The sequence below is a fragment of the Bidens hawaiensis genome, unplaced genomic scaffold (genome assembly GCF_021521415.1).
Source record: "Bidens hawaiensis isolate Kalapana, Puna unplaced genomic scaffold, B.hawaiensis_p1.1 tig00015447_1, whole genome shotgun sequence".
In the NCBI taxonomy this organism is placed as follows: Eukaryota; Viridiplantae; Streptophyta; class Magnoliopsida; order Asterales; family Asteraceae; genus Bidens; species Bidens hawaiensis.
The window spans coordinates 221,801-235,805 of record NW_027492379.1 but is presented as its reverse complement, the minus strand read 5'-3'; the positions used below and the strand labels follow the sequence as shown (position 1 = coordinate 235,805).

Sequence of the window (14,005 nt, the reverse complement as noted above, 5' to 3'; positions counted from 1 at the left end):
ATTAACTACTACTACTAGTTTTGTATTTCTATCTATATATGACCCACAACGAACGGGGGTCCGGGGGCAGCGCCCCTGGCAGCGGGGTTCTAGGGGCGGCAGCCCCTAGCGGGGTCCAAGGGGCATAGCCCCTGGCTGGGGTTAAGCTGCCAGGTCAGCTTGGAAAAATTTTATTTTCGATAACTGCCTTAACACATTTTCCATTAGGTTTTTAATTTATTTTCTAAGCGAACTTCACTTTAGGCGAAGTTAAACCTTAGGCGAACTTGGCTTCAGGCGAAGTTAAACCTTAGGCGAACTTGGCTTCAGGCGAAGTTAAACCTTAGGCGAACTTGGCTTTTAGGCGAAGTTAAACCTCAGGCGAACTTGGCTTTTAGGCGAAGTTAAACCTCAGGCGAACTTGGCTTTTAGGCGAAGTTAAACCTCAGGCGAACTTGGCTTTTAGGCGAAGTTACCATTTAGGCGAAGTTACCATTTCAGCGAAGTTGCCATCAGGCGAACTTGGCTTCAGGCGAACTTATCATCAGGCGAACTTGGCTTGCAGGCGAAGTTCATCAGGCGAACTTAGCTTGCAGGCGAAGTTCATCGCTTGAAGGCGAAGTTGCCCAGATGAAGGCGAAGTTGTCGCGCTGCAGATCTGTTTTGCCCATAACTCCTTCGATTCTTAGCCAAATAACTCGATTTTGGTACCCACGGAATCGTATGATCGGCGCCTACAAATCCCAACCATCAAATCGGCCTAAAATCGACGTTTTAGGGGTCCGATTTGGGCAGTTGTGTTTCGGGTCCGATTAACCCGTCAAATCCTAACCATTTTCAGTAATATTAGCTTTGCGGGATTAGTTCTTACCTTTCCAACTCAGATCTACCAGCAAAATCTCGGGTCTCGACTTCGGATCTCGGTCGGTTATGTGTGTGCTTTTGAGTGTGTAAAAGAGAAAGATGGAAATAAAATGATATCTTGGGCTTGGGATGGGTATTTATAAGCCCACGGACCCAAGGCCCATTCTCATTTAACCCATCTTACGTAATCTAAGCCCATGACCCGTTCCTTACTCGACATTAAATAACTAAAACGTGAAATCACTAAACATAACTTTCTTTTATTTAACATTATAAAAAATTTAGGATGTTACAAACGAGATTAAGATAGAGCCAACGAGCCGAGCCATGATCGAGCCAAGCCTAGGACGATTTTGGCTCGGTTACAAAAATGAGCCAACTCAGCTCAGGATGTTTCAAATCAAGTTTTTTTGGCTAGTTTTAATCGAGCGAGCCACGAGCTCGAGCTTTTTGAACAGCCCTAAATACACTCTGTCTAGACACACATCTGGATCATATACTTTCGTTAGACAGATGTACACATAATGTGAAATAGATTAATCAAAATGTGTAAATGGTATAACCGCACACTTATATTTCGTATTGCGTTACATCTTTTAAAAAATCATATTTGAAGTAGACATTACAATATTGATTCTGTTAAAAGTTATAGATTTTTTGATTTTATATTATAATTAAAATGCCAATAAACTATATAATAGTTATTTGAGTTTAAAAAACCTAGTGAAACTACTTTCAAATGAAAAGGATGCAAACTCAAATCTTTTAACCCTTTCTAGCCATTAGTAACTTTCACTTAATTACAAAGTTAACATCATAAAGTTATTATCATGTTAATTTAAATCATTTAATTGATTTGATTAACTACTTAGACCGCTTCAAACACATCTTAATGTCACGGAGTTAACCTTTTAGGCGGGTCGTGACATTAAGCTCAAAATGCTGTGTATTTTGATCTACTATATATACATAAACATGTATTTATTAGCATACTCGGCATTCCATATTTCCGTTAAATATTATACCAACTTGAGTATCGAAGGATGGTCCCAATACTGATGGACGAAAGGTATTTTAGAATGAATTAAAGAAATATGTCATTGCATTTATTTAAAAAAATTTAGCATCATATTTCTAAAATTGGTTTGTGTTCTTAGTTAAAATTTTCATTGGATTTAATTATCTAAATTAAACATTTAAATTATGAGATACGTTGTTATTTTATATTTACAGCTACATATTTCTCTTGCTAACAACTCATTTTTGCAATAAAAGTTCAAATCCAGTGTCATAGGTTGTTAGGTTTCATTTATCTAATAACAATGAAAGCAATAGTTAAATCTGACTTAAAGCCCTAAAGTATATTCAATCCATATGATTGAAATGACAATTTTACATCTTAGTTGGTACTTGGTAGTTCCACTTGAACCCTACACCTCAAATGCACAAGCTGAATAAAGACTACCATAGTTTTTAACATCAACAACTCTTTACCATATTTCCAAAACTACCTAATTTAAATGCAGCAAAACATGACACACTTGTATAACAGTTGGATGTAAAAAAAACAGACAAAAATTACCATTTACCATGGCAATTTGCAGCAGCAGCAGCAGCAGCAGATGTGTTAGATATCATAGCAGCTTCTAATATCTTGCATATACTTGCAAAATAATTAAATGGTCAAGCAACTGACTTTACACTTGCAACAAATTTGAAAATGTCTAAAACCTTTCTTCTTTCACAATTAGAGTCCACAGTCCAAAATTTGCTACGAACAAACAAAAGAATCTCGATCTAAAGCCGTTGTTCTAGTTACCAAAAGGTTATCAAACTAATGCATGAAACTATGAGACTTGTGAGTTGTGACAAAAGTCAGAAGCTTAATCAACTCAACCAACTTCTTGAAGTTTCATACACTCTACTCACCAATAATCTTTACAGCTACACAACCCATCCTTAAAATGATGAAACCGGCTTCGATCTCTAACCACAATTTCCCGTTTATAAACCTTTGAAATCAACTTTATTGCAAGGTGACAATCCGCACAAACCCTCAAATTCTTCACAACCGTTATAGGCGCTCCAGAAGGCGCTTTAATAAGCATAAACGCAATCGCGATCTTCTCACTATGAAACGATAAAGCAGTCTCCTTTTCCTCTTCTTCTATATCCGCAAGCACATTTGCAACATGAGGCACGTACCCTTCTAACCTCAGTAACCTTGTAATCTCCATCAGTTTCACATAAATATCTTCACTTTCTGGATGCGACATATCTCCCATTGTAAACTGATAGACCTGATTTCCTAACTCAACTAAACTATGACCAGGAGACTTTTGCACCCCTTGTTCTTGCATTGTGTTTCTCACTTTTGACACATCCAACCACCGTCTTTCAGAAGCATAAAGATTTGATAGTAATACATAGTCTCCACTGTGTTTAGGTTCTAATTGTATAAGTTGAGCTCGTGCAACTTCTGCTAAATCAGAGTGCTTATGAATCGTGCATGCTCCAAGTAACGTTCTCCATATTATTGCATTCGGCCGCATTGGCATGTTGAGAATATATTCATAAGCTCTTTGCACGAGGCCCGATCTCCCCAACAAATCAACCATACATCCATGATGTTCTACTCTCGGCTCAATTCCATATTCTTCTTTCATTCGTTTAAAATAAGCAAACCCTTCATCCACCATTCCACAGTGACTACAAGCATACAGTACACCTACAAAGGTGATTTCACTCGGTGTTAGTTGTTTACTTTCTAGTTCTTTAAACAGATTAATCGCCTCGACACCAAATCCATTCATAGCCAAACCAACAATGAGCGCAGTCCACGACACAACACTATTCTCCTTCATCTCCCTAAAAACCTTTTGCGCTTCAATAATATTTCCAGTTTTCGCATAAAGATCCAAAAGGGCGTTAGCAGCATGCAAATTCTCCGCCAATCCAACTTTAAACATGTACGAATGAATCCGTTTCCCTAAAGCCGACGCACCAAGCTCAGCACACGCCGTAAGCAAGCTAACCAAAGTAAACCCATCCGGCTCCATCCCGGTCTCAACCATCTCCCTATAAAGCGTCAACGTCTCATTCGGCCTCCCATTCAAAACAAACCCATTAATCACCGAATTCCAAGTAACAAGATTTCTCTCAGACATTTCATCGAACACCTTACGCGCACACTCGACCCGTCCACACGCAGCATACATATGCACCAACCCATTCTGCACAAACACCAACCCATTTTTAACAGTAACCGAATGGACCAATTCACCCTCCCTAACATCAATCAATTTAGCAATGGCTTTCAAAAGAAACGGGTATGTATGTGTATCCGGTTCAACCGAAACCAGCCGCATTTTGCGGTGGATATCCATGGCGGGTTTTGGGTTTTGGGTCTCGGCGTAGCCTCTGATCATTGTGTTCCATGTAAAGATGTTTGGGATGTGGATTTGGGTAAAGATTTTGTGGGCGTATGACATGGGTGCGGCGGATAGAGAGACGAGAGTGAAGAGAAGGTGTTTGCCCATGTCGGGATTGCTGACTGGGACGCCATGTCTGATTGAGAAGGCGTGGATTTGGTGGAGTCTGTGGAGTGAAGTGGCGCATGAGTGTAACAGAGCTATGCATTTTTTCAGAGTGCATGTCATCAGGGTCAGAATGTTTCTCACGATAACTTGTTGACTTTTAAACGTTATAAACTCAAACTTAGGGGCTTACATAGTTAATTTCTTAGTTAAAGCGGGGTTATTATTAGCAACAAAAATAAAAGTTTCTATCGTTAGTGACGTTATTAGACTATGTGTAGTGTTTTAACTAATTCTTTAGTTAAATGCCATGTAGGCAAGTAAATACAAATTCACTAAAGCCTCTCTTCTTAAATTAAGTGTAGGGGTTTTCTCGGGGAACGTCAAGCTAAACTCTGAACACAGCGTAAGCCTGGTTAACATAACGTAGTCTGGTCAGAGTGGAGCATCAGGGCTCTTTAAATACGGAGAGTGCGGAAGCCTAAATATAAGAGAGTCGTCGTTCTAAAAAAAACTAATCGTTATCATCACTTAGTCATTTTCTTATTTACAAATATTTATTTTCAAAGTAAACATCCAATTTAAATAATAAATCCATATAATAAAATACTTAACATTGATTAAATAAACATGTTTCTTTGAGCGATGTCACTTATTACCAGTGGCGGACCTATAAATTATTTTTTTGAGTGGCGACATCGAGACTTAACACTAATTTTAAGGGAAACGATCAGGATTTTCACATACAAATAAAACTAAAAAAATTTAATGTGCAGCCCCCCGTCCCCCAACTTAATACATAGGTTCGCCCCTGCTTATCCAACAGTAAATTTAAATTTTGTTAGTTTTAGAAGTTAACGGTTGGTCATTAATTTTTAATTATTTTTAAATAATAAAATAGAGTTTATTTTATATAATTTGAGATCAAATCTTCCCTCTCTCCCAATAAATTCAAATTAACTCATACTCCCGCCTATTGTTATTGATTTAAAAAAACTAAGACGTAACATAACAACGCTTTCCAAATTACGACGAACGTATAGTTGCTTCAGCTCTTCTCCTGCTTTCTTCCTCTCCAAGGTAACTCAATTATATCTATCATCATCAATTTCACCTCAATTTGAAGCTGAATTGAGTGTTTATTCGTTTGATATGTGTTTAGCATTGAGGAGTCTATAGGTAATTACTGCAATGCTGATCGTCGTCGTTGTGAGAGTCTGCTGTTCGGTAAATCGTTTTCGAGATCTTCTGCTTCGTCTACTGTCAGTAGCGATGACGTGTCGTCGTTAATCATAGTAACGGATGTTTTAATATTTAATGATTAGCATACGACCGTGGTTTTGTATATTTATCAAAACCATATGATAAAAATAAAATTTGTATATGATGTCATTTTCATAGAATGGTAACCGAGGTCATAAATCTTGCCATAGATGATAAAGATAAGACCAGGTGTAGTGGTCATGTTGTGGCCAACGTTATGGTGAAAACACGAGGGTGCACCCCCCACCCCCGCGTTATGTTGATTTTTTTTTGTGCGTTGTATCTAAAACGTGAAGAATGACACATTAATCAAAAAAGGACCGTTGCTTTTTGACCTTTAGAGAATAAAAAAAAAAAATTATTTCCTATATATTAAACCATTTCATCCCCAATCAAACCTCATCAAATTTATAAAAATTCTCTTCAACTCTATAAAAATTCCTTACATAAAATTCACTATATATGGATCCTCCATCCATATATAAACAGTTTTTCGGGCCCGACCAAGAAGCCGAGGACGTGGAGGAGGAACAGGCGGATACGAGTGCGATTATGCTCGCGACACAGTATATGAGTTCCGTTACGGGTGCGATTAGCTCTCCACCCCCCGTTTCAAAAAGAGCATATATCGAACGAGATCGTGCCGAAGCCAACAACCGGTTGATGGCGGATTACTTCTGCGACTCGCCGAGATACAAGGGCCCGAAGACCTTTAGGCGTCGTTTTCGGATGTCTAAAAATTTATTTATGCGCATCACCAATGATTTGGAGCGTGAGTTTGATTACTTTAAGCAAAAGCCTGACGCTCGAGGGACGCTAGGATTCACGGCTATTCAGAAAGTTACGTCAGCCTTACGCGCGCTCGCCTACGGAAACACGTACGACATCACCGATGGATGAAAAAAAGACAGTATTTTAAGAAAGTGCAAGAGTCTGCGAGAAAGGATATCGAGAGGTGTTTTGGTGTTCTTCAAGAATGATGGCATTATGTTAAAAATCCTTGTCGTCTGTGGTCTTTAGAAAGAATGAGATGTGCTATGTATGCGTGTATCATAATGCATAACATGATCATCGAGGACGAGGGAAGAGCAATATGTCCAACTTTTATACCGGACCCGGATCCACCACGGACTCCGGCAAGTATGGAGCAACGAATCGAAAACTCGGATTCTGTGCGGTCAAGAGAGATACATAACGCACTAAAGGAGGATTTGGTCCAACATCTTTGGATGTATCGGCCTCTGCCTGGTGAAAACGATGATCAAAACGAGGGCAACAATGAAGACGATGGCGAAGACGATGAAAACGACGATGAGTACGACGAGGACGACGACGAAGAGGGCGAAGACGACGACGACGACAACGACGAATAGTTTTTTTTTAGTTTCTTGTAATATTTATTTAATAAAATATTATTCTTATTTGATCATTCTTATTAAAAACTAAAAAAAAAACAAAAAGTGTAAAAGTGACTGGCGCCACGTGGCGCATAATCCCTGGTAGTGGAGAGTTATGACTACAGCCTGTTTTTGTACAAAACCATAACTCTGACTGGGCGCCACGTGACGCAAAACCCCTGGTAGTGGAGCTTTATGACTACACATGGTCTAAGAACGCTCTGAAGTTTATAAGGTGACGTCACTTTACGTGTCCGTACTTCAATTTAATTATCTAAGCATTTTTATTAAACTTGTTTAGAGAAACTTCAATAGCCTATAGAAGGAAACGATGAAACGATCTTTTTATTTTCAAGAGCATATTGTTTATCCTAGTCTTTGTTATTTATTCACATTTTTTGCTCAATGTATTAAGGAAAACCTTATAATAAGTGCATGAATATATCGTGTTCTTTATTTTCGAGATACAGAAAGTGAAGTGGCAACACAGGTGGAATATAGTGGGGAGGGGGAGGGCCCCCCGGCTGTAAACGAACCGATCGAACACGAACAAGACCTTGTTCATATTCGTTCGTTAAGAAAATATTGTGTTCACGAACGGTTCACGAACACTTACCGAACACGATTTTATGTTCGTGTTCGTTCATTAAGAAAATTAACGTGTTCATGAACGATTCACGAACACAAACGAACACAAATATAATCGGTAGAGGCTAGAGAATAAGACCGATGTATTCATCAATGTGAATATTGAAAGCCCGTAAATGAATCGAATGAACACGAACAAGGGCATATTCGTGTTCGTTCATTTAACTTTATAATTAATCGAACAAATATATATATGTTCATGTGCGTTTATTTAAAAATGGACATTTGTGTTCGTTTATGTTCGTTTGTTTAAAATCTAAACAAACATAACTAAACAAAGATAAACGAACATTAATAAACATATATGAACCAATGTGAGTGAACACAAACAAATATAAACAAACTTAAATCTGAAAACACGTAAATGAACACAAATTAACAAATATAAAACCTTTAAGTAGATGATATATCCAGATAATATTTAATTATTTTCTATTAATACATAAACGAACGTTCATGAACATAAATGAACGAACGGAACATGTGTTCATGTCCGTTCATATAATTAAACGAACATAAATTTTGTGTACATGTTCGTTTATTAAATAAACGAACATAAACGAACTTCCCGTCGCACGGTTCACGAACAGTTCACCGAACGTTCGGTTCGTTTACAGGCCTACCCCCGGCTTAGAAGTATACATTAGGTAAGGGATCAGGAGGTAGCGGCGGATTAGATGCATGGTTCACCATAACTTATTTTTAGATATGTGTAGGCAATTTACGAAGTAGAAATTGAATTGTGTGAGGAAGAATATATGAAAATAGGGGCATTTTCATAATTTAGTCTACCATAAAACTAATAACGTGTACCAAAGTCAATGTTGTCATATTGCTTATTAACTAAATATTAATATATTAGATATATTTTACTAGTTTATTTAAACTAGTATTAAAATTTTTAGATGCTTACTTTTGTTTATTCATTTACCTTATTAAATTTTATTTTACACAATAAAAAACTATTATTGGAGAAAGAAATTTGTATATCGACTCCTCGATTAAAAGTTTATACTAATCACATGTCTTTCGTTACTAAAAAAACGTGTATTAATTTTCGGAATTATTGAAATATTAACCCCCCCCCCCCCCGGGGTTCAAGTTCCGCCACTGAGTGACAGAGAGAAGTATGGCTGGCCATTAGGCTATGTGTCGTAGAGGGCTATAAAATGGTGGGATTTCGACACGTGGCGCCACGTCAGTATATATGCTATTTTCATTTTAAGGTGTAGTGCCGTTCAAGCCAAAAATCACCCCCCGTTGAATAAATTATTATTATTATTATTAATTATCACTCACACCCCGACGATAAATCTATACCCCCTAAAATTGCCGCAACATCACTCACGGCGGTGTTATCGCCTTGGTAGCCAAAAAACCATCCATTTGTCCTCCACTACGAAATACGAATAACCCTATTGGGTGTTGGGTGAAGAAACGTGGATCTACTCACTGGTAGCAGATCTACTTTCCTCGGGTATGATTAAACTGTTTCACCGATGGTTCCTTTGAATCCGTGTTCTTCCACCTACAAAATGAACAGCGCCGTTACTTACCCCTCAGAAAGGGACAGAGGGGTCCTCTTTGGGGTAACCCTCCGGCGTGAGAATCAGTATCTTTGTGGAGAAGATAATAAAGTGTGAGTCAGTGAAATCTCCAGAGTATTGCTGAATCACTGAATACTCTTGATTATGTGACTGTGTGTTTTCTGTAACTGACTGTGAGTGAATACAATTCAATATGATTGAATGTGATATCACTGCTTGTAACTGTCAATGATTGAGTGTGAATGAATGTGTCATCAAAGTGGAGTTGATGCTGTATTTATAGTGCTAGGGTTTCCACTGGCTGGGCTCAGCCTCGTTGGCCTCCTCCAATCGCACTGCGCCACGTGTCCTCTAGGACACCTGGCGCTTTCTCGTTGGTTGTAATCATGTGGTAGCACATGTGTCATGCTGAGTTGTCGACCTTTCATTTGGCAGCTGTCAACATCAGCATATTCTTACTCCTTAAAAAGATGCCTTCTAGAAGAGTGTCTGACGTGCACAATCAAGGTTGCCCTGATCCTGATTTGGATAAGGACGAGGTTGATTATGTGTACGTGTGATATGCGCCCATCCTGAGAATGCGCGAAGTCTTCTTTTTATTCTCACGCGCAGATATTTCATGCGCAGGTGTGATATGCACGAGCGTGTGATATGCGCCGCGCGCTGGTGCGCCACGCGCATATATGATGTGCAAGAGCATGCGATATGCGCCGCGCGCATATGTGATGCGCGAGCACATGATGCCTGAGCATGTTTTGTATGCGCGATGCGCCTGGGTTTTGGCTTTGTGCCTTCATAATGTCTTTATCTTGTGGGTTGACCCGCCTTGCTTGGTGTTGAGGCGGGTACATACCTCTTCATTGGGTGACCAAATGTATCGACCCCTTTCCAGTTTTTTTCCTCGTTTGTACCATAGATCGATTTGTTAGGCAATTAGCTTCTAATCTTCCAACCTTCCTTGAAAAGAGGCAAATGAAGTTTTAAATCATGAATAAATAGAGTAATATGCCAAAGGCCTTGATTAGTTGATTAACTGAAGGTTACCTCAAGGACTCAAATATAACGAATAAAGCCAAATGATGTGCCTCAGTCGTCCCCTCAATGATACGACGATCCTCAATCATTTGTCGCTTTCAAGTTCGAATAAGGTTGGAAATAGCTTTAAATATCAATGGAAAACTTTGTGAAATCATAATTCAACTATAGTCACTACTCACTAGAAGTATTCTTCCAAATACGTATCCGATAGGCTTGCTTTAAATGGGATCAGATGCCATGTCCTAGTATTACACTGAATGGATGCTATTACCATGTTGCCCGCTTTAAATCTCTCCACGCTAGATTTCAACCATCATTTGGATAATAATGCAAGATTTGCTGCTCTCAATGAACCAACATCCAACTGCCAACGGATTAACATAATTTTCTCCTAAGCAACTCAATGTACATTGGATTTGTGTTGTTATAGCCACATGTAAGCTTTTTATGAATTCTTTCCAAAGCGTCGATACCAAGGATTGGGGCTTTAAATAGAGAAAAGTAGCAAATGGGTAACACTGATCCTATTAGTGTTTACCTTCCGCCAAAAGAAAGCGATAAGGAGTCTCAATGTCGGACACAAATCACAATGGTGAGCTTGGAATTCTCTTGTGGGAGCCCCGTTAAGATAGGAAGGGGCATTCATATGGGTAGGGTCTATGACTTCCAAACCACATGGCAACACCGCCCCATCCTATGTGGGTAATGTGCATGACTTCATTCCATGGCAAAGGTTTACCACACAAAACTGATTCACTGTTAGACCATTGAAGAATTAAAATTAATTAATAAAGTTTTAGGGTACTTGGGGGTAGATGATGCCTGTAAGTTTGTGGTTTGTGGGTAATTAAGGGTAAAATATGAGGTGGCGGTACATTATTGACTAATGCATGGGTAATATCCATGATTGCCTCTTCCCCTCAAACAAAAACTGATGATTTCAAAGAAGAAAAACATCATTTTATCCATCTTCAGCATAGAAACTCATTTGTAGTAAGATCGAGTCCAAAAAATTCAATTTCAATGTATCGAAGGGATTTTCGAAGTCCACCTTGAAAAAACGCTTTACCTTCGAAGTCCAATTCAATGTATTGATGTGTAGTCTGATAGGTTTTGAAGATCTTTCTTCTTTGGAAAAACAAACAAAGAATCAAGGAAGAACAACCTTTGTTGATTATGCTATCTACTACTTATAAGAAATGATCCATAATCTTCTTAAAATCATGTTTAAATTAACACCGTTCAAAAGGTTTTGGTAAATTTAACAATGAAACCATCAGGACCAGACTTTATCGCTACCACAATCTCAAACCGCTGCCTTAATTTCAATGTCTAAGATTGGTTTTACAAGGAACAACGTTGCCTTAGTCGAGAGTTGATAAAACCCATCACTACTGATAAACTTCGGTCTTGAGATATGTTTACAATTTAAAGAGAAGTAGAATGAAAAATAAAAGTTTCAAATTACTTTAATAAATAATAATAAAGATGACATATTCACGTGTACATAGAGTTCAAGTTGTTTGGTTGACTGATATTGTACGCATATACAATGTTGGTTGATAAGTAATTATGATGATATCCTTAATATTTGAAAACAAGTTGAATTACACAAACTTGAGTTTAAATTAAAGTTTATTTAATAAACAAACTCAAGATGCATGCATCATATACTAAGATTAATCAGGCTCGAGAGCTAAAAGGATTCAATTGTTTATATAAGCATACAATTTATCACATATAAAGGATATATTATTACATAATAAATATTATCATATATAAAGTATCTAAATATAACTAGAAAATACAAATATAACTATAAATAAAATAAGTTACATATATACATGCATGCATGCATACTTACATACATACCTACAATTATTATTATATTATATAATATAATTACAAAGTTTGGCGCCGCAAAGTCCCAACTGGGCAACTTTGCGGCACCTGATTGGTCCTTTCAAGTTTGTTTTAGTTTCAGTTCGTAACAAACGTAACGAAAAACGGTTGAACACTTATTGGTTCTTTTTGGTTTGTTTTAGTTTCGATCCGTAACAAACGTAACGAAAACCAATCAAATGTCAATTTTGTTTTGTTTTAGTTTCAGTACTGTAAAATACGTAGCTAAAACCGAGCTAATACCGATTTTGTTTTTTGTTTTAGTTCTCATACCGTAATGAACGTGACAAAAACCAACCGAATTTGCGTAGACTCACCGTCTCAACTCCCGAGATTGATAACAATAGGGTTTTACCAACGACCGAGTTTTACCGATTGATGCCACTTCGTCCACCTCAAGTTTTATTATTTTTTTGTTTTTATTTTGGCTTTAGTTCCGGTACAATAACACACGAGACTGAAACTGACCGATTTTACGTTAACTTACCGCCTCAACCCTTGCAACCGATAATGCTTTTGTTTTACCATTGTCCAGGTTTTACCAACCTACCCGCGTTGATTCTAGTTAATAAATAAAACAAGATATTAGTTTCGAGCTTGACTTTACACATAAAGTTCGAGATAAGTCGATCTTGAGCTTTCATAAGTTAATTACAGAAGTTAAATTATAAGGAGAATCGGAATTTAGATGAGGTCGTCAAGTCGAACTTGGTTCAAGTCGACTACAATCTTAATAGTCATTCTTGTTTTAACATTTTGTGTGTCTAGTGATACAAATGCTTAAGATGAATTATAAACCTAGCTTAACTATAGGTATTTATAACCGTAAATTCTAATTACAAGCAAAATGAAGTATCATATTATAACATAAACTCTAGGTTGTATTTAATGGTTTGAGGTTGTTGATAATAGACGTGCACAAATCGGGTTCAACTGGAAAACCCGAACCGGTTCGGAACCGGTTTTTTCACACCGGGTTATAAAATGGCACCGGTTCCAATAAAGAACCGGTTCGGTTCCCGACCCGAACCGATGCCTAGATATGCTAACTTTTAGGAACCGGGTAGGGTATGAACCGGGACCGGTTTTTACGTAAAAACAGGTTCCACCGGTTTTTTTTTGAAATTCAAATATTATAGCCGTTAGGAACCGGTTCCAACGGCTATATAGCCGTTTTTGACCGTTGGAACCGGTTTTTTAACTATAAATAGGTTATTTTTTTACTCTAAATAGCAAGGTTTGTTTGTGTACTTGTTAAACCACTTCCAAAACTATAAAACACACTCCAAACCACAATTAACCTTAAACCGACAACAAATGGCAACTAATGATGACGTTGTTATGGTGATCGAAACAACAAGATGCCCCGATGTTTGGGTTCATTACGATTTGTGTCTCATGACCGACTCACATGAGATGGCACGTTGCAAATATTGCTCGAAGTTTCTTAAAGCAGGGTCCAACTCGACATTACGAAAACATACGAATAAGTATTGTCGAGAGAAAAGAAGTTTTGATGCTAAAAAAACGGAAGTGGGAGAGTCGTCCGGCTCTACAACCCAAAAATAAGTATTCCCGGATTAAAACGACGGACTTTGTTTTTTAAGTTTTAGTTGTTATGTTTAGTATCGTTTATGTTTTAATAATGTTTGTAATAGTTATTGTTTAAATAAATAAAATGTACGTCGTTATTAAAAAAGAAACAAAAAATTAATCCTAATTCTTCCATATGTCTTCGTTGCGGTTATGGTTGACTACCGTAACAACCCTTGGGTCCTCCGTAACAGGAACGGGGGCAACAAAAACACTCTTCTTAGCCTTCTTGTTAGTT

At 37.8% G+C, this 14,005-nt stretch overlaps 1 protein-coding gene across 1 annotated transcript; it reads right to left on the bottom strand.

Annotated features, from left to right (window-relative positions):
- Nucleotides 1-2,491: 2,491 nt before the first annotated feature.
- LOC143549173 (pentatricopeptide repeat-containing protein At4g21065-like) lies at nt 2,492-4,487 on the bottom strand. Its single transcript, XM_077040144.1, has one exon. The coding sequence runs from the start codon at nt 4,380-4,382 to the stop codon at nt 2,769-2,771; it is 1,614 nt and encodes a 537-aa protein (XP_076896259.1). The 5' UTR covers nt 4,383-4,487; the 3' UTR covers nt 2,492-2,768.
- Between the last annotated feature and the right edge of the window lie 9,518 nt (nt 4,488-14,005).